This window comes from Emydura macquarii, unplaced genomic scaffold (genome assembly GCF_026122565.2).
Source record: "Emydura macquarii macquarii isolate MOO-44397 ecotype Brisbane River unplaced genomic scaffold, CSIRO-AGI_Emac_v2 contig_320, whole genome shotgun sequence".
NCBI classification, from domain to species: domain Eukaryota; kingdom Metazoa; phylum Chordata; order Testudines; family Chelidae; genus Emydura; species Emydura macquarii.
This window is the reverse complement of record NW_027130457.1, coordinates 7,512,525-7,538,360: the sequence shown is the minus strand read 5'-3', so window position 1 is coordinate 7,538,360 and position 25,836 is coordinate 7,512,525. Positions and strand designations below refer to the sequence as shown.

At 41.2% G+C, this 25,836-nt stretch overlaps 1 protein-coding gene across 4 annotated transcripts in view; it reads left to right on the top strand.

Moving 5' to 3' along the window:
* The window catches only part of TRIO (trio Rho guanine nucleotide exchange factor), a 402,248-nt gene that overhangs the window by 158,855 nt on the left and 217,557 nt on the right, over positions 1-25,836 (top strand). For all 4 annotated transcript variants that reach the window (XM_067569989.1, XM_067569997.1, XM_067570009.1 and 1 more), the window contains 2 exons: positions 1,282-1,413; positions 6,586-6,816. In XM_067569989.1, the coding sequence (XP_067426090.1) occupies positions 1,282-1,413; positions 6,586-6,816 (363 nt within the window). The remainder of the gene's footprint in view (positions 1-1,281; positions 1,414-6,585; positions 6,817-25,836) is intronic.

The following is a 25,836-nucleotide window of genomic DNA, read 5'->3' as shown; positions in this document are numbered from 1 at the left end:
TGTGTTCAAGCGTCTGTTGATGTGGTCATTCTGGGTCAGTTAAAGATAATTGATGGGACAGTGTGGGACATGGCTAGTGCCTGTGCTGTATTTATTCCCTGGCTAACTTAAAGATTTGCATTGCTACATTTGCCACTCTGGCACCTTTGAAAAGCACCATATGCAAAAGCATAATTACATGTTTGTGTGCCTCCTGACCAAAGCAGAGTGGGGGATTTTTTTTAAATGAACTACATCAGTGTCTGAAATTAGGAATGTATTCTAGTTCCCAGAAAGGTGGTTTTATGTTTAGTACCTGGCAGTTAACTGACAGACTTTGATAGTGTCCAAGCCATTTACTACATGCTTCAGTACAGTGTGTACAAAAATGTGAATTGGTAAGAGACAAGTAAAATAAATTAGAGGAAAGAACAGAGTTTGCAGTCTGCTGGGATTAATTAAATTAGCTTCTTTAATTGCTCCTTCTGCTGTGTTCATTTGACAATTAACTGATGGATTCTAATACTCTCTCCATAGGAAAACTGGCTGTGATTTATCAGCTATCTGGTTAATGATGGGGGGTGAGAGTTGGGGTGGGGAAGGGGAAGGAACCGGGTGACAAAGGAATGGTTTGCAACAGCCAGAGACTACAAATTGCTGGCTTTAAACTGTCAGTTGCATTTAGAACTTCCTGTTCATATGCATATATGGTTAGGTCTTCAATTATTATAGTGCTTCCATATGTGCTTATCTGCTTCCCAGATCCAGCACACTTAAATGAGAAGAGTACCTCTTGTTTAAGTTACCTATTCCCTGTGCAATCTCTGTTGTAGTGTATAGCATAATAGGTTTAGTTGCTTTTGGTATATGTGATGTGGCGTGCATCTCATGCTTTTAACTTTTTTGCTTAGCTGCAAAATCAAGAATAGTGGGAATGAAAGTCAGCTTCAAAAATGAGAAGTATATTTAGCGCTTCAAAGTTGCTGACATTAAATAGGCCAGCTTCCATTAATGTGTGTGCATATGTAGTGCTCCAGGGTCTGTTGTAGAACTAAGAATATGGATTCAATCAGGCAATATAAAAACGGTTGGTTGTATTCTGGAAACTATTTGACTTGTGAACTCAGATATTCACTTACATTAGATGGTTTTCATCAAATAACACTTCTTTTAAAGGTCCTCCCCACCCTGAATAGCTTTGCACACTCCAGTGTATGAACGTCTGTAATGAGTTTTACTTACTGATGGTGTCCTACCATATGTACATCTGGGAATGACACAATGTGGTTTTTCAATTCTTAGTACATGAACAACGTGGATTCATGGTGTAAGGCCTGTGGTGAGGTAGAGCTTCCTTCTGAACTACAAGATTTAGAAGATGCCATTCATCATCATCAAGGAATATATGAGCATATCAGTCTGGCTTACTCAGAGGTAGGCAGCTTATCTATTCCATTATGCTGCTGACTTATTTACAGTATGTTTAAATAACATTGTGGTTACATCACAAACTGACAAAAGCCAGAAAACTCTGCTAAGTTTAGTACTATGCCTCAAAGTATTAGACTGAAGGGCAGGGTGTTAGTCTTAACTTTGAATACTGGCTTTTGCTGGTCTCTGTTTCAAACTCAGATTTGGTTTGTGGCTTTTGCTCTTGTGGAAGAACTTTAAACTGTCTAACTGGGACATCATAATGCTTTCTCTACAGGCTGTCTTGGTGCAGACATCTTGGCAATGTATGAAGTGGTGTATTTTTCCATGTGTATTACTTAATGCCATTAAAAGGGATTTAGATGTATTATGATATTGTCATTAAAATATATGTATATGTGCACAGCAAATGTGAAATTCCTTTGGAAAAGCACCGAATTAGTAGTCTGCATGTAGAAAGTTTTAAAAACACTTATCTGTTTATTGCAAAAAGCTAAAGTGGATTGGGTTAAAGATTGTATTATTCATTTGGCAAACTAAAATCAGATACCTTGTTCTTCCAGCAGCAAAAAAGCATCTAAAACTGGCCAGTGTACACACACATTTGGCGTTTATAATATTTTAACATGTCCAGCATCACCGTTAGTTTTCAAAAACTCCTATAATCTTGGCTTTCAGATTTAAAAACACAAAGTAGCACTTCTAAGCTAGAGAATGTACCTACAGCTGTTACCAACTCTAGTAAACAATTTATTTTGAGAAATACTGACAGAACACTAATAGAGCACAAAAAATTAACATCCATCAGGAGGTGTTTCTAGTTTAAATACTTCAGGGTCCCAAAGGGACAGGAAATCAAATGTGTTGGCTTCCCTTTATAACTAAAATGTCCTCTATTAGCCATTATTCTGTTCAGTCTTTCTCACTCCATCTCCTTTAGTGTCAATATATATTGTGTACTTCTGGAAAACCTTTTTTGAAGGGTGTTGGGCAAGGTGTTACAAAAGTGAATGAATTGGGGTACTGATGGTTAAAAAGAGTTATTTAAAATACTACTTTCAAGAACAAAAATTCTCCTTTAGTGTTGAACTCACACTCTACAAAACTATGCCTAGTGCTCGAGGTGGTTTAGTTTTGCTGTCTGAATGAAATGAAGAAATTAAGCAACATAAGATAAAAAGTAATTACAAGTTACTTATGTTAATTTAATAATTTTCTCATTTAAAGAATGTTAGCCACACATCTAAACTTATATCCCATACTGCCCTTTTGGACTTGACTGAATTGCATGGGGTTCACAAGTTCTCTTTCTTTGTGTAAAACATACCTTGACTTTCCTGTTTGTGTCGACAGCATCCCTGGAGGACAGGAGAATGGTTGAGATTGTTACTTAGGACAAACCTGAGCATTTGATGGAAGTTTTAGTGCATTCAAGAGTTAGTTTCTTTAGTTTTTAACACCTGACCTCCCAAGGAAAGAAACTTCCTTTGTAAATTTTAACAATCCCATTCCATCAGCTCTTTCAGTCCTCCAGCAGATTCTTGTTGAAAAAAAGAAAGGGGGGGAAAAAAAAAAGAGTGAAAGACTAGACTCGGTATTCCTGCTAACTCAAATGAAAGCACTTCACTCTGTCCCCCTACCGTCCACCATGAACTGTGAAATGATATTTATTCATGTAAAGAACAGTAAAGTCTTGAGGCAAAACAATGTTAGTTTCTCTTCTTGAGTTAATCATGAAACATTGCAAGTAAATGAAACTTCACTTGAACATCTTATTCCTTGCTAACCAAAGCAGTGGCAAAATTGGATAGTCTGTCATTTTAGGCTTTTGGAGCTATAGTACCTGATGGTGATGGGTAGGAAAAATGAATTAGACTATATGTCTTTTGTAGGCAAGACTTTCCTCAGGCAAAATATATGGAATTTTTGCCTGAGACTGGAAGTTGAAGCCCTATGTTTTCAGCGTGAATTCCTTTTCAAATGAATAAGGGGAGATCATCACATTGAGATGGGAATTGCTGTTGTGATGAAAGAACTGACCGTCTGTTCTCTAGCAACCATGACTAGGAATGCAGAATGTTTGATGTGATTAGAGTGGCAGTGCCATGGCACCACCAACAGCTGGTTTCTCAACAGAAAGGCTTTGACTTTAACCTCCGGTGTCACAGATTCAAATGCAGTAAGTTTAATGGGTGATGCCCGTGTATGTGGGAACCTTGAGTTTTAGTGTACTAGATGGTAATATGTTAAATTATCTTTAAGAAAAACAATAAAATAACTGGATTATAGCACATGCTTCAGTCACTTTAGGATGACTGAATTATGGGCAGAAAGAGGGGGAAGTGTCACATTAATGCCAACATTTGCGACTGACCATTTTTTTAAGTGTTGACAGATAGATGTATGTTTTCCCCCACTTTGTAACTAACTTCCAAACTAAACTTGCTTATAAGTCTTGATTGTATCTTGCAAATTTAAGATACTAATTACAGTGTCCTTTAGTAGGAAGAATCCCTTAGTGCCTAATGAACTCAGATATTGGATGTACATGGGGATTGTTGTACACCCAGTCACTTAGATACAGGTAGTGCTAAAACTAGAATCATATAAAATTAGTGTGGCATGCATAAAATGGATTAAAAACTGGCTAATTGATCATTCTCAACATGTGATTGTAAATGGAGAACTATCATCAAGCCAGATGTTTCCAGCGGGATTCTGCAGGAATTGATACTTCATCCAATGCTGTTTAACATTTTATCAAAGACCTGAAAGGAAACATAAAGTCATCACTGATAAACTTTGCAGATGATGCACAAATTTGTGGGAGTAGTAAATAATGAAGAGGACAGGACACTGATTCAGAATGATCTAGATCACTTGGTAAAGTGGGTTCAGGCAAACAGTATACATTTTAATATGGTGAAATATAAATGTGCATATCTAGGAACAAAGAATGTAGGCCATACTTACAGGATGGGGGATTCTATCCTGTGAAGCAATGACTCTGAAAAAGATTTGGGGATTGTAGTGGAATCTGCTGAACATGAGCTCCTGGTGTGATCCTGTGGCCAAAAGAGCTAATGCAATCCTGGAATGCATAAACAAACAGGGGAATCTTGAGTAGGAGCAGAGAGGTTAATTTACCTCTGTAATTGGCACTGATGTGACCTCTGCTGGAATACTGTATCCAGTTCTGGTGCCCACAATTCAAGAAGGATGTTGATAAATTGGAGAAGGTTCAGAGAAAATCTGTGAGAATGATTAAAGGATTAGAAAACATGCCTTGTAGTGATAGACTCAAGGAGTTCAATTTATTTAACATAACAAAGAGAAGGCTAAGGGTTGACTTGTATAGTCTATAGGTATCTACATGGGGATCAAATATTTAAAAATGGATTCTTCAAGTCTAGCAGAGAAAGGTGTAACACGATCCGATGGCTGAAAGCTGAAGCTAGACCAATTCAGAGTTGAAATAAGGAAGGCATACATTTTTAACAGTGAGAGTAATTAGCTACTGGAACACTTTACCAAGAGTCATGGTGGATTCTCCCTCACTAACCGTTTTTAAATCAAGATTGTATGTTTTTCTAAAAGATCTGCCTGAAGAATTATTTTGGGGAAGTTCTCTGGCCTGTGTTATACAGGATGTAAGACTAGATGATCACAGTGGTCCCTTCTGGCCTTGAAATCCATGAATGTATGAATAAGGTGGAACATATTAACTGTTTATCAGCTCATGGTAACTTTGCACAATAGTCCAGAACAGGATGTGAAAAATACTTCCCCCTATTACTTCACAAGTGAAAAAGTGCATAGGTTTATGGTTACCAGAGTAATAAATTAGATCAGAACACAGGGGCTGACATCCTAATTTTGTGTTAAGTTTCTCATGGACTCTTTAATAAAATAAAACAAAAACAAAAAAACAAATGATCAGGGCCTTAATTTCTTGACATAACTGCAAGAAAAACCCAGTCTCTAACATTGTTCTGGGTCACTAGTTGAGTTACTGATTCAGAAGGAAAAGTGTCGTTTACTGAACTACCAACATTTGCTGCATATATAGATACCTATTTTTCTATCCTACTTTACTTTGTAGGATATTCATATTTTCAAATGTAGTTTCTTTGGCCATATCACAATATTTTGTGTTTAAACCTAACTACTCAAAAAGGTAAGGTACGTGTGTGGGGCATAAAGAAAAAATGCTCCCTTGTTTAATTACTCGGAAAAGAGAACCTCGGAGAATCTGCAAGGCTGTGAATACTAGAAAAGTCACAGTAGGGAAGAACCCTGTATGATCTCTAGAGTGGGTTGGACTTGACGTATTAGGTCTTAACTGTCTTTAAAGTCTGATTCTTATTGAATGAGAGAGGCCTTCTTTTCTTTCTTCACAATCAGAAGGCATTCTTTCCACAGTAGTACAATTGTGGGCTGTCAGAGCACTGCACCAAATTCATCCCACGTATGACAGCAACTTAATTGGAATTAGTCTTGAAAATTAATTTCTTAAGGACTTAAATAATGAGTATTCAACATTAATTAAAAATAACCTTACATTTTTATCTGATCATTGCTGCTTTTTCTTCAGCTAGTGAGACTAAACCAAATAATTTGCTGTGCTCTTTTGAAATTATTGTGAACTTATAGAATCAAGATAAAAGTAATACAATTAACCTGATACTTTGATATCAATACTACTGGTTAAAATGTAGTAAAATGATTTATCATGTATTTCTCAACACCGTGCTTCATAGAAGCACTCTGGCACTGATAATATCCTCATCTTATTCTATTGTTAATTCATAAGTAGTAGTAAACTTTGACTTTAGCATGTTAAATCAACAGAATTCAGTTAAAACCAACTTTTGTCCTTAACTCACATCACTTTGACTCTTACTGACAATTAAGTCACTGGAAGATGAGCTTTATTGATAGGCCAGGCCACTGATTCAGAACAGTAACTTAATGCATACAGTGGACATCATAAATATAAGTTGCCTTTATAGTATATATTGCAACAGCAGTGTGTTCCCATTCCAGGATAAGAGAGAAGGATAGCACTAGGTGCCATAACTTTAATGAATCTGTTCTATAGAATTTTGTAGTCTGCATTGTTCATTAATGAGCTTTTCAACAAAAACTTAATTCTTTATCCTTCTTACCGGTCAGGTGAGCCAAGATGGGAAGTCATTACTTGACAAACTTCAGCGACCTTTGACTCCTGGAAGCTCTGACTCACTAACAGCTTCTGCTAACTACTCCAAGGCAGTGCATCATGTCCTGGATGTCATCCATGAAGTCCTGCACCACCAGCGACAGCTGGAGAACATTTGGCAGCATCGGAAGGTCCGCCTGCACCAACGGCTTCAGCTGTGTGTTTTTCAACAGGATGTCCAACAGGTTAGTTCCCGTCTCCTGCTGTTAGTGTTTGTGACCAAATATGTTGTTAACAAAGATTAGTAAATAACTCAAAACAAGCAATTCCTGTATAAACTAGACAATCCAAGCCCAATGTTACCAGTCATAGGCAGACTCTCAGTCCAGAAAAAAATGAAAAGGTCGATGGAAATAGATTTTCTGGAATAAAGCATACATTATATCTGCTGAACTGTGAATATTAATTGTAATATACTGTTGCAAAACCCCACAGCTACAAAGCTGTAATATCTAGCAACCCATTGTTAAGTATTCATTTGTGCTGCTTTTTATTTCACGTGGAACTTTTCAGCTTACAGTGATGACGTTATTGAATTATGGTAATGATCGAGCAGTGATGCCGTGAGGAAGCATGGAAGTTGATATGCATAGTTTGCATACATCTTAGGCCTTGTCTACACTAAAAAAATAAGTGATGTAAGATATGTCGACGTAAGATATGTTGACTTACAGCAACCGCTATAATTACAGTGGTGGCTGATGTCCACACTACCGTCCTTGGGTGGGTGGAGAGCGTCCTCACCAGGAGCACTTTCACTGACTTAAAAGGCAGTGTGGGGAGCTGAGAGACCCATCCCTGTGGGCCACCCCCCCACTCCTTGGTCCCAGCCAGGAGCAGAGCGGTAGCCGCTTGCATCCTGCTCGTGTCCCGGCTTGGAGCCGGGCTTCAGCGGAGCAGTAAAATTGACAAGAATGACAGCCCCTCCACCGCTATAACGGGACTAGTTATGCCGACAAAAGCTATATACCTCCCATCAAGATGGTTTTATTTTGTTGAAAAAACAAAGCAGTTTTGTTGGCATGTGTGTGTGTGATTGCAGTGTGTACATCAGCACTGTTCTGTCGACAAAAAGCTGACTTTTGTTGACAAGACACTCTAGTATAGACCAGGCCTTAGGGAATGAGTCAGTTTTTTTGAGAGGCAGAACATTGATAAGAACACAAGGTTTCTCTCTCTGTTTTGAAAAATAGAGGCCATCTTTAACTCTAACTTTCTCCTAGATAGCTATCTGTGAGAAGCAAAAGTCACTACAATTTAATGACTCACCTTTGGTTAGCCCTTAGAATAATTGATGGGGATACTTTAAACTTATGTAGTGCTAATAATGCTCAAAGTGCCTCAGAGAGACACCCCTATGAATGTAGGTATGATCTCCATTTTATGGATTAGGAAATTGAATTGAAAAGGTTGTGATCTGACCAAGGCCATGGTGGATCCTAACTTCCAGTTGAGGACTTCCTGACTCTCAGTGGTGCTTAGACCATCAAGACAATACCTTGTTTTTTCATTCAACAATTAAATAGTCCCTTAGAATTAACAGTCAATCCAAATGTAAATGTACTATCAGCTGTGTCTGATTTAGATAGTACTGTGATGGATTTGCTAAGCAGGGGACTACAACTCCCATCAGTTCCTTCCTCACTGTGCTTCCTTTTCTTATTCAAAATGAAGCCCAGAGAGCCTAAACATTGGGATCTCTGCTTCTGTGCATCCTTGGAGGCAGACCAATCCTGTTAGACAGAGGCAGGGAAGGTGTTGGCTCCACCTCTGAGAAACTGCCAGATTTGGCAACAGGCAGGCAGGCGACCTCCTCCCGGTTGCAGAGCCAATTCAGAGAAGACAAAATGGCTTAAAATGTCCAGGCTGTAAGTTCTGAATTTATCAGAAAAGAAGATTCTCTTTCTCCTCATAGTCACTGGGTATGTCTATGCCCCCCATTCACCTACACAGAGTGCAGCGTGGCAAAGAAAGCTAAGGAGAGAGGGAAAGACGGACTCTCTTCGGCAGGTCCCCTGCTAATAAAATGCCTGCATGGAGATGTAGGCTTGTTCTGTGGAGGCCCAGGCCATGCAGGGGGAGTGTAGGTTGAAGTACAAATACCAGAAGGCCTTGGAAATTTCCCATCTAGCTTCTGGAGCCCATGCTTTCAGCCATGATTGACTGCTGAGCCCTGCTCTGCTGCAGCTGCTGTGACAGTAGGGAGCTGATAGGGATCCAGACACAGGGCAGTGAGAGCCTGGTAAGGAGTCCCTGGACCCAGCCTCCTCCTCAGTTCTACAGCATGCCCCCTGCAGTGGCTCAGGGTTACTATCTCCTAGCACTGTCAGCCCAGCTCTATCTTCCAGTGCAGTAAGTGGGCCAAGGACTCTGAACCTCCAGGGTTGGAGTCTGGCACTCCTGGGTGGGGTCAGCCTATCTCCAGGCCACATCCAGGAATCTCCTGTGAACAAATCATGGGAGCCAGGGAAGGCCCATCTGGCCCCAGTGCAGCACCAATGTCCGCTCTGAACCGCCATTTTCTCAAAACAAGAAAGCTGCTCAAAAGAGTAACTACAAGGGTCCTCTCCCCTGCCCCAGGGGACTGTCAGACTGATATTCCTCTCTCTTCTGAGGATGCGGATCAAGGGCATCAGTGTCTCTCAGACATTCGGACCAGGGCCAGATTAAGGCATCACCAAACAAGGGATGTGCCTCAGGCCCAAATGTGTGTGGACATAAGCCACAGATCTGAGGGGCATCCTAGATTGCAATGGCATTTGTTCAGATTTGGCATCCTCCCTCCGCCTTTCCTGTCATGATGGAGGGGCAGCCAGGCCAAACCTGAGTGAGTGGTGCTGTGACCTATCGTGGGGCCACAGCACCACTCAGCTTTGGCCTGGCTGCTTAGGTTGCCATGTGGCCAGTTTTTCCGTACTGGCTTGCCAGTTGCTGGCTGCAATGCCAGCAACTGTAAATTACACACTCGTGTGGTGGTGCCAGCAGCCAGGCACCTCTCAGCACACAGGTCACGTGGCTGCTGGAAGCACTGCTAGTGCAGCTCTCAGGTCCCACTCTTGCAGGCTGGGCCCTCTGTGTGCCAGTGCGGCAGCTGGGGCTTGTGCTTCTCTCAGTGCTAGGAGGCAGATGGACTCAGTGCTCCCCAGAAAGGAGGCCTAAGGGCTTCTCCCTGAGGAAGAAGAGGAGATAAAGACATATAGCCATCAGCCCAGATATCTTACAAATGACAGCAATGGAATCTCTCCTTCCAACTTCAGAGGAAATAAGACCTTTACTACATATTTGTTCTAGTTGTTCTCCCTCCCCAAGTCAGAAAGCTGCAGAACTGTTCTCGATCTCCGGTATCTCAACAGATCCATGAAGAAATCACAATTCAGGAGAGAGATGTTAAAATGCACACTAGCTGCCATCAGTGAAGGGGACTGTGCGAAGTCGGTAGATGTGAAGGATGCCCACCTCTGTCTCCTAGTCAGGAGGCTGTTTCCTCTAAGTGCACAACACTACAAATACCGGTCCTGGCCCTTTGGTTTAGAAACAGCACTGCAAAAGCTTACAAAAGTGCATGTAGTATTAATAGACCCCTTCCTGTCTGAGAGCTGCTATGTCTACTCCCTCCTGGGTGATCTCTTTATTCCACACTCATCCTGAGTCAGTCATACATGGCAATACCCAAGCAATAAGATTGCTGCAGAGCCATGGCTTTGTGATTTGAGTCTGTTAACTCAATCTCCATGTATCTCCCATCTTCTACAAAGTTCCTTATTGCATGAAAGACAGGAGAAGCTGAGAAATCTTTTCAAAATAGACAGCTGTTCAATGGGAGTACCCAGTGATAATACTTCTGTCTCTTCTGGGACAGTGGTCTCTGATGTGGACATTCTTAATGGGGTATTGCTCACACGAGCTTCCTTTTATCCTTCTCCCAAGTATCTCTCATCTAGTCCTCAGAAAAGGTCGCCCTCCCTCACGGGGATTCTCTGATAACTCAGATAGTGGACAAGTCCAAGTAGATTCAAGTTAAGCTTTCCAATACGAGAACCAGTGAGGACAACATAGATGCCAGCCTGGCGGGATGGTGTGCTTATGCAGGACCAAGGACTGTCCAAGGGATCTGATCCAAGCAATAGAGCAAGCACAGCATAAACTGACAAGAACTCAAGGCAATTCAATGTGGTGTCATAGCTTTGCTCCCACACTGGAACTCCCCTGGTGCTGATCATGATAGACAACACCTCAGCCATGTCATATGTCTACAGACAAATGGGAGGTTGTCTGAGTTGGGAGCTTAGTTCCTGGAACCTCAATACTGCATCTTCCGTAAAGCTAAAGTACTTTGAACCGTCCCTGTCTTCATACTAACAATTAACACCAGGCTCCATAGAGCACATGAAATTGTTCTTGCATCCTTCTGTCTATCTCCATCTCATCCCAAAGAGAAATTAAGGCATAATTTGGATGTCTGCAGAGCTCTCAAAATATATATTCACTGCACAGTGTTTGTCAGAAGATAAATTTGTTTGTGCTTTATCTGACATCAAAGAGAGAGAAGACTTCCAAATCCACCATTTCCAGGTGGCCGAGATATTGTGTATGAGAAGCACGTGAGCCAAAAAGCATAACTCCATCTTCCACAATTGAAGCTCACAGCTGTGGCAGCTTCATGGACAGAAAGATCTTAACGCCTCATCTGAGGAAATCTGTAAAGCACCTGCTTGGTTCATATTGTCTTCATGTTCTAAAAGCAGGACATACAGTTTGCATCTTATGCTGCCTTCATCTGAAGGATGCTTCTCGTTGTAGTATCCAAGCAACTATTAGGCAAGGGTTATTCCCTGTTGTATGTAATCCCCACCCCACCCCACCTCTTCCCCCAGAGTGGATGCTGCTATGAAAATCCCAGTGTCATGGATCTGTAGGCCTTATAATGAATATGAATAGGAACATTTATCTATGCCTGAACTGAAAATTTCCGTTCTTGGAGTAATGAGGTCCACATATCAAAACCCCATTGAATGGACTGTTAATGGAGAAAAGATACAGGATTATTAATTGACACACAGTTTATTAGTTAAATTCCTTGCATTGAAGGAGGATTGTTCTATGTAGTCTTAATGGTTACTATTTCTTACTGATGAAGTGGTTAGTTTTCCTAGGATATGGAAATGTCTCAATTGGCAGTTTCTCAGAGGTGAAGCCCCATTTACCCTGCCTCTAACAGGTTTGGTCTGCCTCCTAGGCTGCATAGAGCAGGAAGCCCAGTGTCATGCATCTGTGGACCTCATTACTCCACGAAAGGAAACTTTTGGGTAACGCATGGATACATTTTTTATTCCCTTAGCCGGGTAAGGGTTCTGAGCCAGAAAGTGGCAGGGTTCTATTGGGAAGCAGCAGCTGCATGGCTAGCCAGGAGCTGCAGAGAAACCAGATGCAGAGAGGAACCCCCAAGAACTGTATGCAGAGCCGTGTGTGGAACAGGCTGTGGCAGCTGGACATTACAGTTGTTTGTAGGTCTGTGTGGCTCTTACTGAGGGGAAAAGCAGTGGCTGGGCAGGAGCCAGTACAGAGGGGCCCCAATGAGTGAGAGAGAGACCACTAAGTGAACCTGATCTGGAAATCTGCAAGTTCCTGTTTGCTTGAATAGAGACAGGGCTGGCATGGGCACCCCAAACAATGAGCCTGAAGAGCCTTGGTTATCAGTTGGACTGACCTGAGGGGCCCAAACAAGAAACTGCTATGCATGGAATCATAGAAGATTAGGGTTGGAAGGGATCTTAGGAGCTCATCCAGTCCAACCTCCTGCTCAAAGCAGGACCAACCCAAACTAAAGTCATCCCAGCCAGGACTTTGTCAAGCCACACCTTAAAAACCTCTAAGGATGGAGATTCCACCACCTCCCTAGGTAACCCATTCCAGTGCTTCACCACCCTCCTAGTGAAAAACTTTTTCCTCATATCCAACCTACACTTCCCCACTGCAACTTGAGACCATTGCTTCTAGTTTTGTCATCTGCCACCACTGAGAACAGCCTAGCTCCATCCTCCCTGGAACCCCCTTTCAGGTAGTTAAAGGCTGCTATCAAATCCCCCTCAGTCTTCTCTTCTGCAGACTAAACAAGCCTAGTTCCCTCAGCTTTTCCTCATAAGTCATGTGCCCCAGCCCCCTAATCATTTTCGTTGGCATCAGCTGGACTCTGTCCAATTAGTCCACATCCTTTCTGTAGTGGGGGGCCCAAAACTAGACACAGTACTCTAAGTGAGGCTTCACGAGTGCCGAATAGAGGGGAATAATCACTTCCTCGATCTGCTGGCAATGCTCCTACTAATGCAGCCCAAAATGCCATTAGCCTTCTTGGCAGTAAGGGCACACTGTTGACTCATATTCTTGTCTACTGTAACCCCCAGGTCCTTTTCTGCCAAACTGCTGCCTAGCCAGTTGGTTTCTAGTCTCTAGCTGTGCATGGGATTCTTCCATCCTAAGTGCAGGACTCTGTACTTGTCCTTGTTGAACCTCATCAGATTTCTTTTGGCCTAATCCTCTAATTTATCTAAATTACTCTTTAGCCTATCCTTGCCCTCCAGGGTATTTACCACTCCGCCCAGCTTAGTGTCCTCTGCAAACTTGCTGAGGGTGCAATCCACCCCATCCTCCAGATCATTAATGAAAATGTTGAACAAAATCAATCCCAGCACCGACCCCTGGGGCACTCTGCTTGTTATCGGCTGCCAACTAGATATCAAGCCGTTGATCACTACCTGTTGAGCCCAGTGATTTAGCCAGCTCTCTATCCATCTTACAGTTCATTCATCCAACCCATACTTCTTTAACTTGCTGGTAAGAATACTGTGGGAGACTGTATCAAAAGCTTTGCTAAAGTCAAGGTATATCACATCGACCGCTTTCCCCACTTGGAACTATAGCTGTTTAAGCCTCTATACCTAGGGTACCTACTACAGAGGCTTCCCTCTCCTGCTCACTCTAGTAAAGCATGCTGTCACTTAGTCATATGCCTGAGTGGTCATTGGGACCCACCAGAGCTAGCACCTGCAAGCTGCTGAAGTGCCTACAGTGCTTGTCTCAGCATCACGGTATACTTGGCAGGACTAGTGGTATCTTAGAGGTACTCCAGCCCTGCACAGGCCCAATATTGAGAGTGCCTGTTGAGGACTTAAGTGCTACTGAAGTTTTTAATTTGTCTGCAGATCTGTGTGCTCATTAGCCTCAATAGAAACAATTGTAAACCATTTTTAATGTAATCAAAAGCCAGCATTCCAAGGGGAGGTTGGCAGTAAAGTGCATGACTTTCATAGGCAAGGTTGCTTGCTTCTAGGCTGGAAGGAAGTGCTGTAAGAGTACCACACTCTGCTTCTTTTGTCTTTGGGGTACTGTGTTCGGGGGTGGGGGAGGGAAGGGTCATTGAGATTCCTTTGTAGCAGCTGCCAGTCCCTGTCAGTATTTATAATTATGCACAATTCTCATTTAATGTGAACGCATTTCTTCTGAAAACTTATGAGTAGTATGCTTAAATACCACGGAGTTCAGAACACATAAGGGTGGGTTATTTGTTTATGGTAGCACAGTTTTAGAACAAATGGCAATCTGAAGCCAAATCTATATCCGAAAAATGGAATTGATAAGAGATTCAGAATGAAATAAGGAAATTCACAAAAGTGTGGCTGAAGCAGACTATCCTGTGTCTGAAAAGAACTGTACAGAAAACTGCACAGCAAAGAGAATCATTACTCACCTTTACCCAAATTGACAAAGAAATTAGGCCATGTTTATGCTTAGTTTGTGTTATAAAAGATAAAGATTAAGTTTTACTGAAAGTGGATTTTAGTTGCTGTAACATAAATCTGTTCATAAATCAATGGCTTGTGATTATGGGGTTAACTTGGAGATTTGGCCACACATTCCATTGTATTATGGGTACTGAGTCACATGTTGATTATGATTACAAAAATGTCTCGTAAATGAAATTCATACACAAATGTGCCTTTAATAAAATACTGGATATGAGCTGTTGGGAGTGAAACAAACTATGCACCTTGGATGGGTCTGTCAATGAGTGCAAAATTAGCGGAGGAAGCAACATAATTAAAGTAGAAAGTTTTTGTTTTGTTACATTTTTTGGGGGGGGTTTTTGGTTGTTTTTTGCAGTAGGTAGAAGAATATGATAAAGGAAATGATCTGCTTAAGAATAGGAGAGAACTAAATGCAGAAGTAAAATATAAACACACATTTTACAACATCTGTTATTAAATAAGAAGTAAATATTAGCCTAACATATTTCAGAGATTAAAAGGATGAGGAATAGGGAAATGCAGGGAAGGGGAAGCTTTTAGTTTATGTATGAATAGACATAACTATATTGCTTACTGATCTAAGGTGGAGATCAGAAATTGCTGCTATTCAGCCATACAAAGAACTACAAGACATCATACACAGCTGAGAGAGCCTGAAAGTACTTGGGTAGAAAACAGATTTGTGACAAGTTTTTCATAGTAGTTAATGCATTTCTCAAAACGAAATACAACTTAGTGTCTGTAGTACTCTCTTAAGATTTAACAATCAAACTCTGGCAGCATATTTATTAGTTGATCTCTGTCAAAGTTGTTGGCACCCACCTGTTCATTTGAAATCATCCCCCCTCCCCTCCAATCTTTCCTTCCTTCCTCCTCAAAACTATTTGTGTTAGTGGCTGATGTTTTGGAGAAGAAAAGAAACAATAACCAAAATCAAGGGTATGGGGCCCAAACATAGGTGCATTCTAGTCTTATCAAGCTGTTCTCTAACATTATAAAAGGACCAGTAATAAAACACCGGTGGATTCAGTTACAATGAAGCCTTCATAAGAGGCTGTGCTAGTAGAGGAACACACTATGACCAGATCTAGTTTACAAACCAGATTAGTATTATCAGACTGTCTTTGAATTATCTGGTTGTGGCCTGTAGTTTTGCATGCTTTCTTCTCATGTTGTCCATGTCCATGTTGTCCTTGTCCATGTTGTGAATTTGCCCCAATTCCAGCAATGGATGGCCAGCTACCATTGTAGTTGCATTTCTGCAAACTCAAAATGTAAATGAGGAAAGTTGCAGTTTCCACCAATGAAACCTGATTGCACCAAGGCAAATTCTCAACTTACATAATATGTTAAAAATAATGAAACCTACTACTCAGTTAGCAAATGTCTAGACACTGCTACACAGCCCACTCTGGCTTAGCTGGAAAACTGCTCTGTTGTTTGCCTTTCCTAGAATCAGTAATTGCCTTTAAACTCAATTATTACAGCTGAAAAGTTCAGATTTAATCTCTTGCATCTCCAGGCGCCAGAGACCTCTGGTCAGGGCAGTAACAGACAGCATGTTCAAAGTGAGGCTCGGCACACAGTTCCTCCTGTGTCCGTTCACTTGTCCCAAGACATTCTTGGATAAAGTCTACTAGGCCTATCTCCACTCAACTGACTGGCCACTCACTTCTGTTGCTCTGCTCAGCAACTTTTTCCTCTGACCCAATGCTGTCCCGTTATCTTGGCACCACTCCTACACAGTCTATGTGGCTGAAGTCCACTCTGACAGAAGCTCAGTGTTACTGCCGTATGTTGTTTGAGCCCACTCTTTTGCCTTCCCTGTTATCTTTGTCCAGTGGACACGAGTATTTACCTTTATGTGCTCAGGTAGCATTTACACTTGTCCCAGACCTCTGGACAATCAGAATTTTCCGTGGTTCCCAGCTGCAGAGTATGCTTGTCTTTCAAAATGTAATTCATAACAGTGAAACCTATTTGCTGTCCAAAACTGTAATGCAGTATTGAATTATCATCTCTTATGCTCGGGGACTTCTGATCTAGACCTTTCAAACTTCCTAACTCAGTATGAAGGAAGTTGTACATTTGATAAATTCCTCTGTTCTCTCCTGCTTTTCCCGGTAGAGAGTTGTTAAGTTTTTTTCTCGGCTAAAGATGGGCTGGAGATAGAATCAAATGTCTCTCTTTAAAAAACAGTGGAGATACTATATATTGGGGCAATGCATATTCATACAAGCATTTTAACTGAACAGAAAACTGAGATGTCAACACTGGTAACAGAGAAAGCTTGCTGCATGGTGTGGTTCATTGTTACTCTGTGGTGAAATAGTGATTAAAACTAAAATAGCTGGGATCACTAACTTAGTGGGATTGCAGATTTGTGGCAGGAAATAGGGATAATGCCCCATCTTGATATACAGAAATAAAGAGGATTGGAAACCAGTGAAACCAGATAAACTGAAGAAATGTAATGTGGCTCAGGTACTGTAGAAAGCAACATTTGTATAAAGAGCATAGGAGCAGTTGAGTAAGCCAGCAATACAGTGTACCTGCCAAAATGCAAGTGCTCTGTTGGATTGTATAAAGCCAAGATCAATAATGGTGCTTTGGAGTACCCAAAAACGAAAACTATACCAAAAAAAGGAAAAAAAAAAAAAAAAAAAAGGGGGGGGGGGGAGAAAAAGAAAAACCACTGAAGGTGAAGAATGACTTGATGGGAAGTTTTCCTTAACTCACATGGTGGTGTCCAAAACCAAATGTTTAAAACGCTCTTCTGTAGGCAACTACTTGAGTGTTTGTAGACACTCTATTGCTTACCATAATGCTAAACCAACCCAAAGGATAGCAAATGAAGTTTAGACTGATTATAACTCATCTAGTCTAATGTCCCTGCACACTGGTATCAAGGTGCTAATATTTAGCTGAGAGAAAGGTTTCATTTCATTGACCCAATGTCACTGGTAAAATCAACGAGAGTCCTGCATCTGAAGAAGTGGGTTGCAGCCCACGAAAGCTTATGCCTACAGTAATGTATTAGTCTTTAAGGCGCTACAGAACTCTCATTCGTTAAGCACAGTTTCGGTTACTGCACTTGGCTCTGAGTTCCCTTTCAATCACAAGTTTCCATTTCTAAGTTATATCTCACCTATTGCCGTGTGAAGGATTGCCACAAAACCGAGGAACTGACCATACCCAAAGTATTTTTAAATGCACCAGGTATACTGGATTCTTTCACAGCAATCCCAGTTGATATTATGAGCATGTAATGCTAATGGGATAAAAAACCAAGACTTAATCAGTGAGAGGAATCCTTCTCATATAAAAAGTACTAATAAAGGAACAACAGTTTGTTTAAAATTAAACAATTACATTTTGCTCATGGGGAAAAGCAGAGGCAGGTTATTGAGATTGACAAGAGAACACTGGGAGACACACAAAGGAGAATAACATTTCCTTGATCTAAGGTTGCCAATCAGGTTACACAGGGCAACAGAAAGGACTTTCCTTTGACTTAGAAGGCTTCAGAGTAATAAAATACTGAGGCAGCAGTTTTGGGCAAATGACCGTTTTTGTTTCTGTGACTGTGTTGAAAGGGAAAGACCACGATTTAAGGTAGAGATGGATAAAATACCTGGCAGAAATGAGTTATGCCAGAGAGGGCAAATTCTTGTTGCTGATAACATTTGCTGAAGTTTGGCTAATAAAGTACCTAATAATACTTTGGATTGAAAATGGATGTTAATAGTTTTATATGCCAGAATGAAATTAGAGTTTTTCTTGTATATCTTCTTAAAGCTTTAGGTAGCTTTTTAGTCTGTGCATATACTGTGCGTGGTTGCTCTTCCTGATTTCCCTAAAGGGATGACTGCTCAATTAATTTTTTTTAAAAAGGGAGCAGCACCTCTCTTTTTAGTTTAGTATTGGATACAGAAAGTCAGACCTGAAATGATGATTACCTTTATTGTGTCACAACAGTTATGTGAGTCTATTGTGGGATTTGAAGGTTCCCCCGGCTTTTTCTAATTGCTATGAAAAAGGTATTTGGGACAGGTTAGGGAGAAGAAATTGGGGAGGTCACAGCAGCACAACAAAACAGTGAAAGGTCTAGGAAATGAAACGGAAATATGGGTTGAAGTGGGCATGTTCAGTCTAGAAAAGATTAATGCTCTATGCATTCCGTCACATAGCAGGATTTCAGCAATCTAGCAACAGTAACCCATTATAATTCAAGGCAAGGCTGTAGTTATTTCATAGTAATTATTATTTCCAATTATTAAAAAGTAGACTAGATCAGAGATGGGATCTCCCAGAGGTGGTTTTGAGATAATCAAATTAATCCTGCTACAATAAGAATGGAAGGCTAAATGAACTACTGGTCTGTCTTAATGACCCAAATGGTTATGTGACTGAAAAGTGAATCACAGCCTAGTCGTGAAGCTTTGCTTATTTTTCATAGTAACCGATCTTTATTAGAGATGAGATGCATGTTGCTATCTTGAAGTAGCCTAGGCTCCCCCTAAGAAGGGGAAGTAGGAGAAAATAGTGGCTTGTTAGCTAAAGTGCTTTTGAACCAGGATTTCTGCACAACAAATAAATGTTGCTGCAGTCCAAGCTAAGAGGAGTGCGCTCAGTCTGATAAAATTTGTCTATGTGAAGTGAAAGAGAAATGTGAAGTGTAATGCATTTGTTAGTTTATTTGTGGCTGCTGGTTTACAAGCAGGTGTCCCTGTGGCCTGACGCGAGGTTTCATCTAAATACAGTAGTGATAATAAGAGCTAACTGGTTCTGAATGAATTTGGTAGATGAATGGATTATCCTTTTGTCGTCAAATTCTCTTTGGAAACTTTAAATATCACTATCAAATAGTTTGACCACCCAAGTTCACTTATTGGAAAAGAAATATAATCTGACGTCATGGTGATGGTTGTCCTCAGGAATCTGAATTTGTTTGAATCCACCAGAAAATGCATGAAGGTAAGGGGACATCATCTTATTCCAGTTAGAAAAGGAAGAAGGATCCGATTTTGCAAAGTGCTATCAGTGCCTTTTACAAGCAGGGCAGGGAACTCAACGGAGAATTACTTCAATTTTAGATCTAAGAGCAAAAGTTTGGTCTATATACATGGTGATACTGTACACTAAACAACATAGGCTTAATATCTAGTTGCTGTAGAAGGCTGCAAGGCTGATGAATCATTGCATTATTTGTCAGATATAATACACCTTGTTAATACACCTTCACTTAAAAGGGTAGCGTCATCCTCTTGTGCTTGAAGGAGTTCTGTGACTTTTGGGGGGCCCACCACACTCATGCACCTTGCGATGTGGTTTGGGGGTTCCTTGGACAAACAATATGTTTTCCCCTGTCAACCAAAGTCCTTGTATGGATCAGCAGACCTAAGATTTTATGAATATCTGACATAAATGCAAAATGCTATCCAATATGTACTCAATTTCTATTTTTTAATTTTTTTTAGTATCTCATATGGAGATTACCTTTTTTTTTAAATTTAGAGGTTTATATTGATTTATCAAAGCTCCAGCTTCCTCAAGGGCTGGGGGCAAATAACATAAATTCTCTAAAGAGATTATGAGAGTAACAAATTTGAAAGGAATGCATACCATCTCAATATGCAAATATACTGAACTGAAATCTTAAATACCATAAGTTGCACAGAATGTTCAGCATGGAAATAAAAAAATAGATCAATGGTGCAGACAAGGATAAAAGGATGGATTTTTACGAATGCATGTAGGAATGGCTCATAAAATAGTGGGAAAATAGATAGAATAATAGGGGGAACTGTCATACATAAATCAGAGAAATGGAAATGTGCCTAACAGCATTTTCTGAATGAAAGATATGAGTACTGAACTAACTTAGTCTCTTGGTAACAAAGCATAAAATGTGTGGAAAAAAGATAAAGGGAGAGTAGCTACTATTGATATTAGAAGTAACAACAAATGAATGTTCAGTAAATAACATGCATGTTTATTTATAGGATTAGAAAAATATTTTACTTGCAATATGAATGTCAACACAACAAATGCAATGAATAAAATAAGGGGAAGGAGTTATTACTGTCTGTATTTATGTGTAACGAGATGTCTACTGATCCAAGAAACATATTGGTAATTTTTGTAACCCAGGAGCAGTTTTAAAATAGCTATTTCCTCAGTGGCCTTGGGTTCCTAAAACTTTCTGCTGAACCTGAAATTTTGAAGTGAAGAGAGGAATTTTTTAGATCAGAGACCGAAGTTTTCAGGCATTACATAAAATCAAATTATATAATGCACTGATAAACACTTCTGATCATTTACGCAGACTCCCTCTTGGAAGCTTTTGTAAAAGTTATCTTGCTGTTTTCAGGTGGCGGTTGATGTACTATAAAAATGAACAGAATACAAGCCTGAATCAAGTGACTTTTTCAATTTAAATCAGACTTTTTTATTTACCTTTAGCGAGTCACGTAGACACTCTGCATATCTAAATTGCTAGAGTGGATGCATGGGTTCCTAATTGCTAGTAAAATATCAGGTTTCATATAGTTATTTTCTACCAAGGAAATAACACATTTTTGAAGTGCTTATCTGTGTTGATAAAGATGAATCCAGGACCTCAAGAATTTCCGTAGTGTGGGAACAACACAAATAGAAAATTCATGAACAAATAGTCCATGCACTTCTTTCTGATATATTGACTTTCGACAAGAAAACAGAAATGCTTTGACCAGGCTATATTCACACATCAGGTCTTTCAACTTCGAGTAATGGGACTTGTGCATCTCATCTGTGGATCCAAAAGCAGTTCAGCTTTATCTCCATTTTGCAGATGGTAAAAAGAAGACAAATTAATTGACTTTCCCAAAGTTACAGAGCAAGTTAGTCAGTGGCAGGACAAAGAATTGGACCCATTCAAGTCTAGCAACCAATCTGCTTTTCTACATTGCCTCCCTCAGGAAAGTTGTATGTTTCTAAAACACTCCTTAAAAGAAAATGTCAGGGATGCATCATAAAGCCTGTTCATAGGTTTTGTTCAGAGGCCCGAGTCAGGATTGGGCATCATTGCAGTGTGTGCTTTACAGATGCAGAACAAGACAGTCTCTTTCCTAAAGATCTTAAATCTCTAATGCTCCTGGAACCCGATACCGTGCAAATGACAGCATCAAATAGAACATTATTTTATCCTTTCATACTGCCTTTCATATTGCTCTAAGGTCAGAGTATCATGGGCAAAAAGGAGAGAAGTTGTATCTTCCTATGGTGTTTTGGAAAATAACATGATGGATGTACAGAGTATCTCAATGCTGGTATTATTTTAGCTTGACAAGCTCTAATAACCTACAATATTCCAATGAAAAAGGTCTTGTAGCAAACGTATTGCTTCACAACAAAGTGGGTGTGCAGGCATGTGTTCCTTGATCCTGTGAAAACAAGAAATTTCCTTCTTCTAAAGCTGTAATCAGGACATCTAGTAAACTTCACCATCCTTTGTTCTTAATGTACAAGAGCAAACTGAACTTACTACCCTTTCTATTAGCAAACACCTTATGGAGTTATTAATTACTAAAAGTCTTAACATAATGTTGTATTTAAATTTCTAGGGGAGAGCATGTGTAAATTATAAGATACTCGACTCTGAAGTCCTACTAACAAGCAATTTTAAAATAGTTCCTCTCTGCCCTTAATAAAAACCTTAAATTTCACAGTCACACTAATTCAAATACAACAGCAGGTTACTAAGCTCCTATTTCAAGACTATGTTGACAGAAGACCTGATACTGCAAGCATATATCAAGGGTAGGCCCTTTTGAAATCTTTGACACCACTACTGTTATACACAACTCTGGATAGTGTGTGTGTAACACAGGGTATTGCAATATGGGTCTCTGTCTTTCCCTGTCTTAAGGTCTTATACTATTGGCCATCACCATAATACCTGAGTACCTTCCATGTACTTTCGATTGCAGCAGTCAAGTCCCTAGTGGACTTCATGGAGTTTCTGACTCTTCTTCTATGAGTAGTGTCCCTATGGGTGTCCACTGTAGGTGTGCTTGTGTCCCTGAGCTGCTAATCAGAGAACTTTGGTAGTAGTATCCGTTAGGGCATCCTCAGGTCCTTCTCAACCACCCCTGGTTAGAGACGGAGCTATTTGCAGTCCATTAGAACTGTTGTTCTATTTGCATTTATATAGTTAGCTGGTTTGTTAATATAGTGTTGTTATAGTTGTTCTCTACCCTCTTTTATTTTATCTCAAATTTAAAAAAAAAACAAACCCCAAAACCACAACACTCTTTCCCGCTTTTCTCCCCACTGGGAACTTTCTCTGGCCCCCTCCTCCGCCTGCCCCCACGGGATATGCCTGCTTCACCAGGCTTCAAGAAGTGCCTCACTTGCAAAGAGGCCATCTCAATTGCAGACCAGCACTCCCAGTGCACTTGCTGCCTTGGGGAGGGCCACATCCAGCAAAAGTGTGGTCTCTGCCAGCAACTTTGGCTGTTTTCTTGTAAGGATAGAGCTCAGACAAAAGATTATCTTCATGGAGGCAGCTCTCAGACCCTTGCAGGACCCCCATTGCGAGTCACCAGGCAGACATGAGTCTTCCCCACAGCCCTCTACATCTAAGGGCTGTGGATCGAAGAAAGAGATTGCTGACCCTTCTCATAAGTCATCTAAGAAGAGAGTGGGAGGTCCCCATAGTGAGCCCTGAGATAGCTGTAAGAGATCTCCATCTCACTTTATATCTTCGGCACGAGACCCTCACAGTCTGGTACCCATAGCTCATGAAAACCATCAGCACCTGGTACCACTGATATACCCATGGAACCAGTGGGCACTGAGAGACAGGAGTAAACACTCCACTACAAAGGTGCTCCCAGTTTGTGAATCATCATCCATATCATCATTGACACCTCATCTGGCACCGGAGAGGCCGGTATGGACAAGATCCCCATCTCCCCTGGACACTCCCACTGACGCCGGCGCAGTCAGTACCAGAAGAGCTCTGCCACTCCAGAGACCTTTGTACATAGGATATACTGGGGTCCCTGCTTCTCGGTACCAGGACTTCTGAACCAAGCCCTCGCTTGGCATGAGAATCATCACCGCTGTCATGCCATGCTTCCCCACTTTCTAGCGAAAGTTCAAACAGCGAGCATGAGGAAGAGACATCACAGTACTCATCTCAGGCTCAATATGTTGCTCAGTACCAAGAAGGCCATACACGCAGATGACCACACCGCTGCCATCCTGGTACGGCATCCCATGGGCACCGCCTCCAGGATCTATTCCACTATCTTAGTTGTCTTATTGTCTTATGTGAGCAGCATACCGCCAACATGTCTCTCGAGCTCCGAGCCTCACCTGGGAACCTGCGAGCCACAGCTTTCGGAGCTTCAGAACCTCCACAAGACATCATGGAGGAGCAGGAGGGCGGTGCTTAGGAAGAGGTGATCCTGACAACCATATCCTCCTCCTCTCCAGACGAAGCTGTCTTGCCTTCCCCACCATCTCTGGTAGACTATTTTCATCTCTTCCAGGACTTGGCAAAGAGAGTGGCAGACACTCTCCAGATACCACTGGAAGAAGTTAAGGATGCTCATCACCATCTGTTTGACATTCTCCATGCCTCCTCCTCAAAGATCACCCTCCCTATTAACGAGGCCATCTTAGACCTAGCGAGAACCATCTGGCAAACCCCAGCGTTGGTAGCACTGAACAGCAAGGAGGTGGACAAGAAGTACTATGTTCCCATGAAGGAGTCTAAATTCCTCTTCTCCCACCCACCACCCAACTCCTTCGTGGTGGACACTGTCAACTCCCGTGGCCGACAACAGCAGTTGACGGCTACTCCCTATGACAAGGATTGGAAATGCCTAGACCTTTTCGGTAGGAAAGTGTACTCCTCGACCATGCTCCAATTCCTTATCGCCAACTACTAGGCCCTCCCACCAAAATATAATTATATATGCTATTCAAATTTGGCCACTAGGGGCAGCGTTCTGCAGTGCCAGGGAACACATAACATTGGACCGATGGGTCCTAGAAATTGTTTAAACTGGGCTCTACATCCATTTTACCTCCCTACCCTCTCTGCAACATCCTTCCCCGTCCCTCTTTAGGGAACCTTCTCACAAAAGTTTACTATGACAAGAAGTTGATCGTCTCCTCTAATTAGGAGCATGGAACCAGTACCTCAACATCTATGAGACAAAGGGTTCTACTCTCGTTATTTCCTAATACCCAAAAGGAAGGGAGATTTGAGACCCATACTAGACCTCAGAGCTCTCAACAAGTTTGTCAAGGCTGAAATATTCAAGGTGGTCACCTTATCAATGATCATTCCAGCAGTTGAATAGGGTGATTGATTTTTGGCCCTCCATCTTCAGGTTGCATATTTTCATATCTCAGTTCTACTGGCTCACAGATGATTTCTCAGATTCACTCTGGGACAAAACTACTACCAATACAGGGTAGTCCCCTTTTGAGCTATCATCTGCCCCAAGAGTATTTTTCCAAGGTTCTCTCAGTGGTGGCCGCTCATTTATGTTCTCAAGGGATAATGATCTACTCCTACCTCAATGATTGCCTTCTCAGAGCCCAATCTCTCTAGGAGGCTCAGCGAGTCACAAAAGCTACAATGCACCTGTTCAGAGTGGGGCCTACAGATCAACACCCAGATGTAAGAACATAAGAATGGTCATATTGAGTCAGACCAATAGTCCATCTAGCCCAGTATCCTGTCTTCTGACAGTGGGCAATGCCACGTGCGTCAGATGGAATGAAGAGAACAGGTAATCATCAAGTGATCCATCATCCCCTTTTGCCCATTCCCAGCTTCTGGCAAGCAGAGAGTAGGGACACTTCAGACATGATTTTGCATTCCTGCCTATCCTGACTAATCCTGGCTAATAACCATTGATGAACCTGTCCGCCATGAACTTATCTAGTTCTTTTTTGAACCCTGTTATAGTCTTAGCGTTCACAACATCCTCTGGCAAAGAGTTCCACAGGTTGACTCTGCATTGTGTAAAAAAATACTTCCTTTTGTTTGTTTTAAACCTGCTGCCTATTAATTTCATTTGGTGACCTCTACTTCTTGTGTTTTGAGAAGGAGTAAATAACACTTCCTTATTTACTTTCTCCATGCCAGTCATGATGTTATAGACCTCTATCATATCTCCCTTTAGTTGTCTCTTTTTCCAAGCTGAAAAGTCACCATCTTATTAATTTCTCCTCATATGGAAGCTGTTCCATACTCCTTATAATTTTTGTTGCTCTTTTCTGTACCTTTTCCATTTCCAATATCTCTTTTTTTGAGATGCAGCGACCAGATCTGCACGCAGTATTCAAGAGGTGGGCACATCATGGATTTATAGAGGCAAGATGATATTTTCTGCC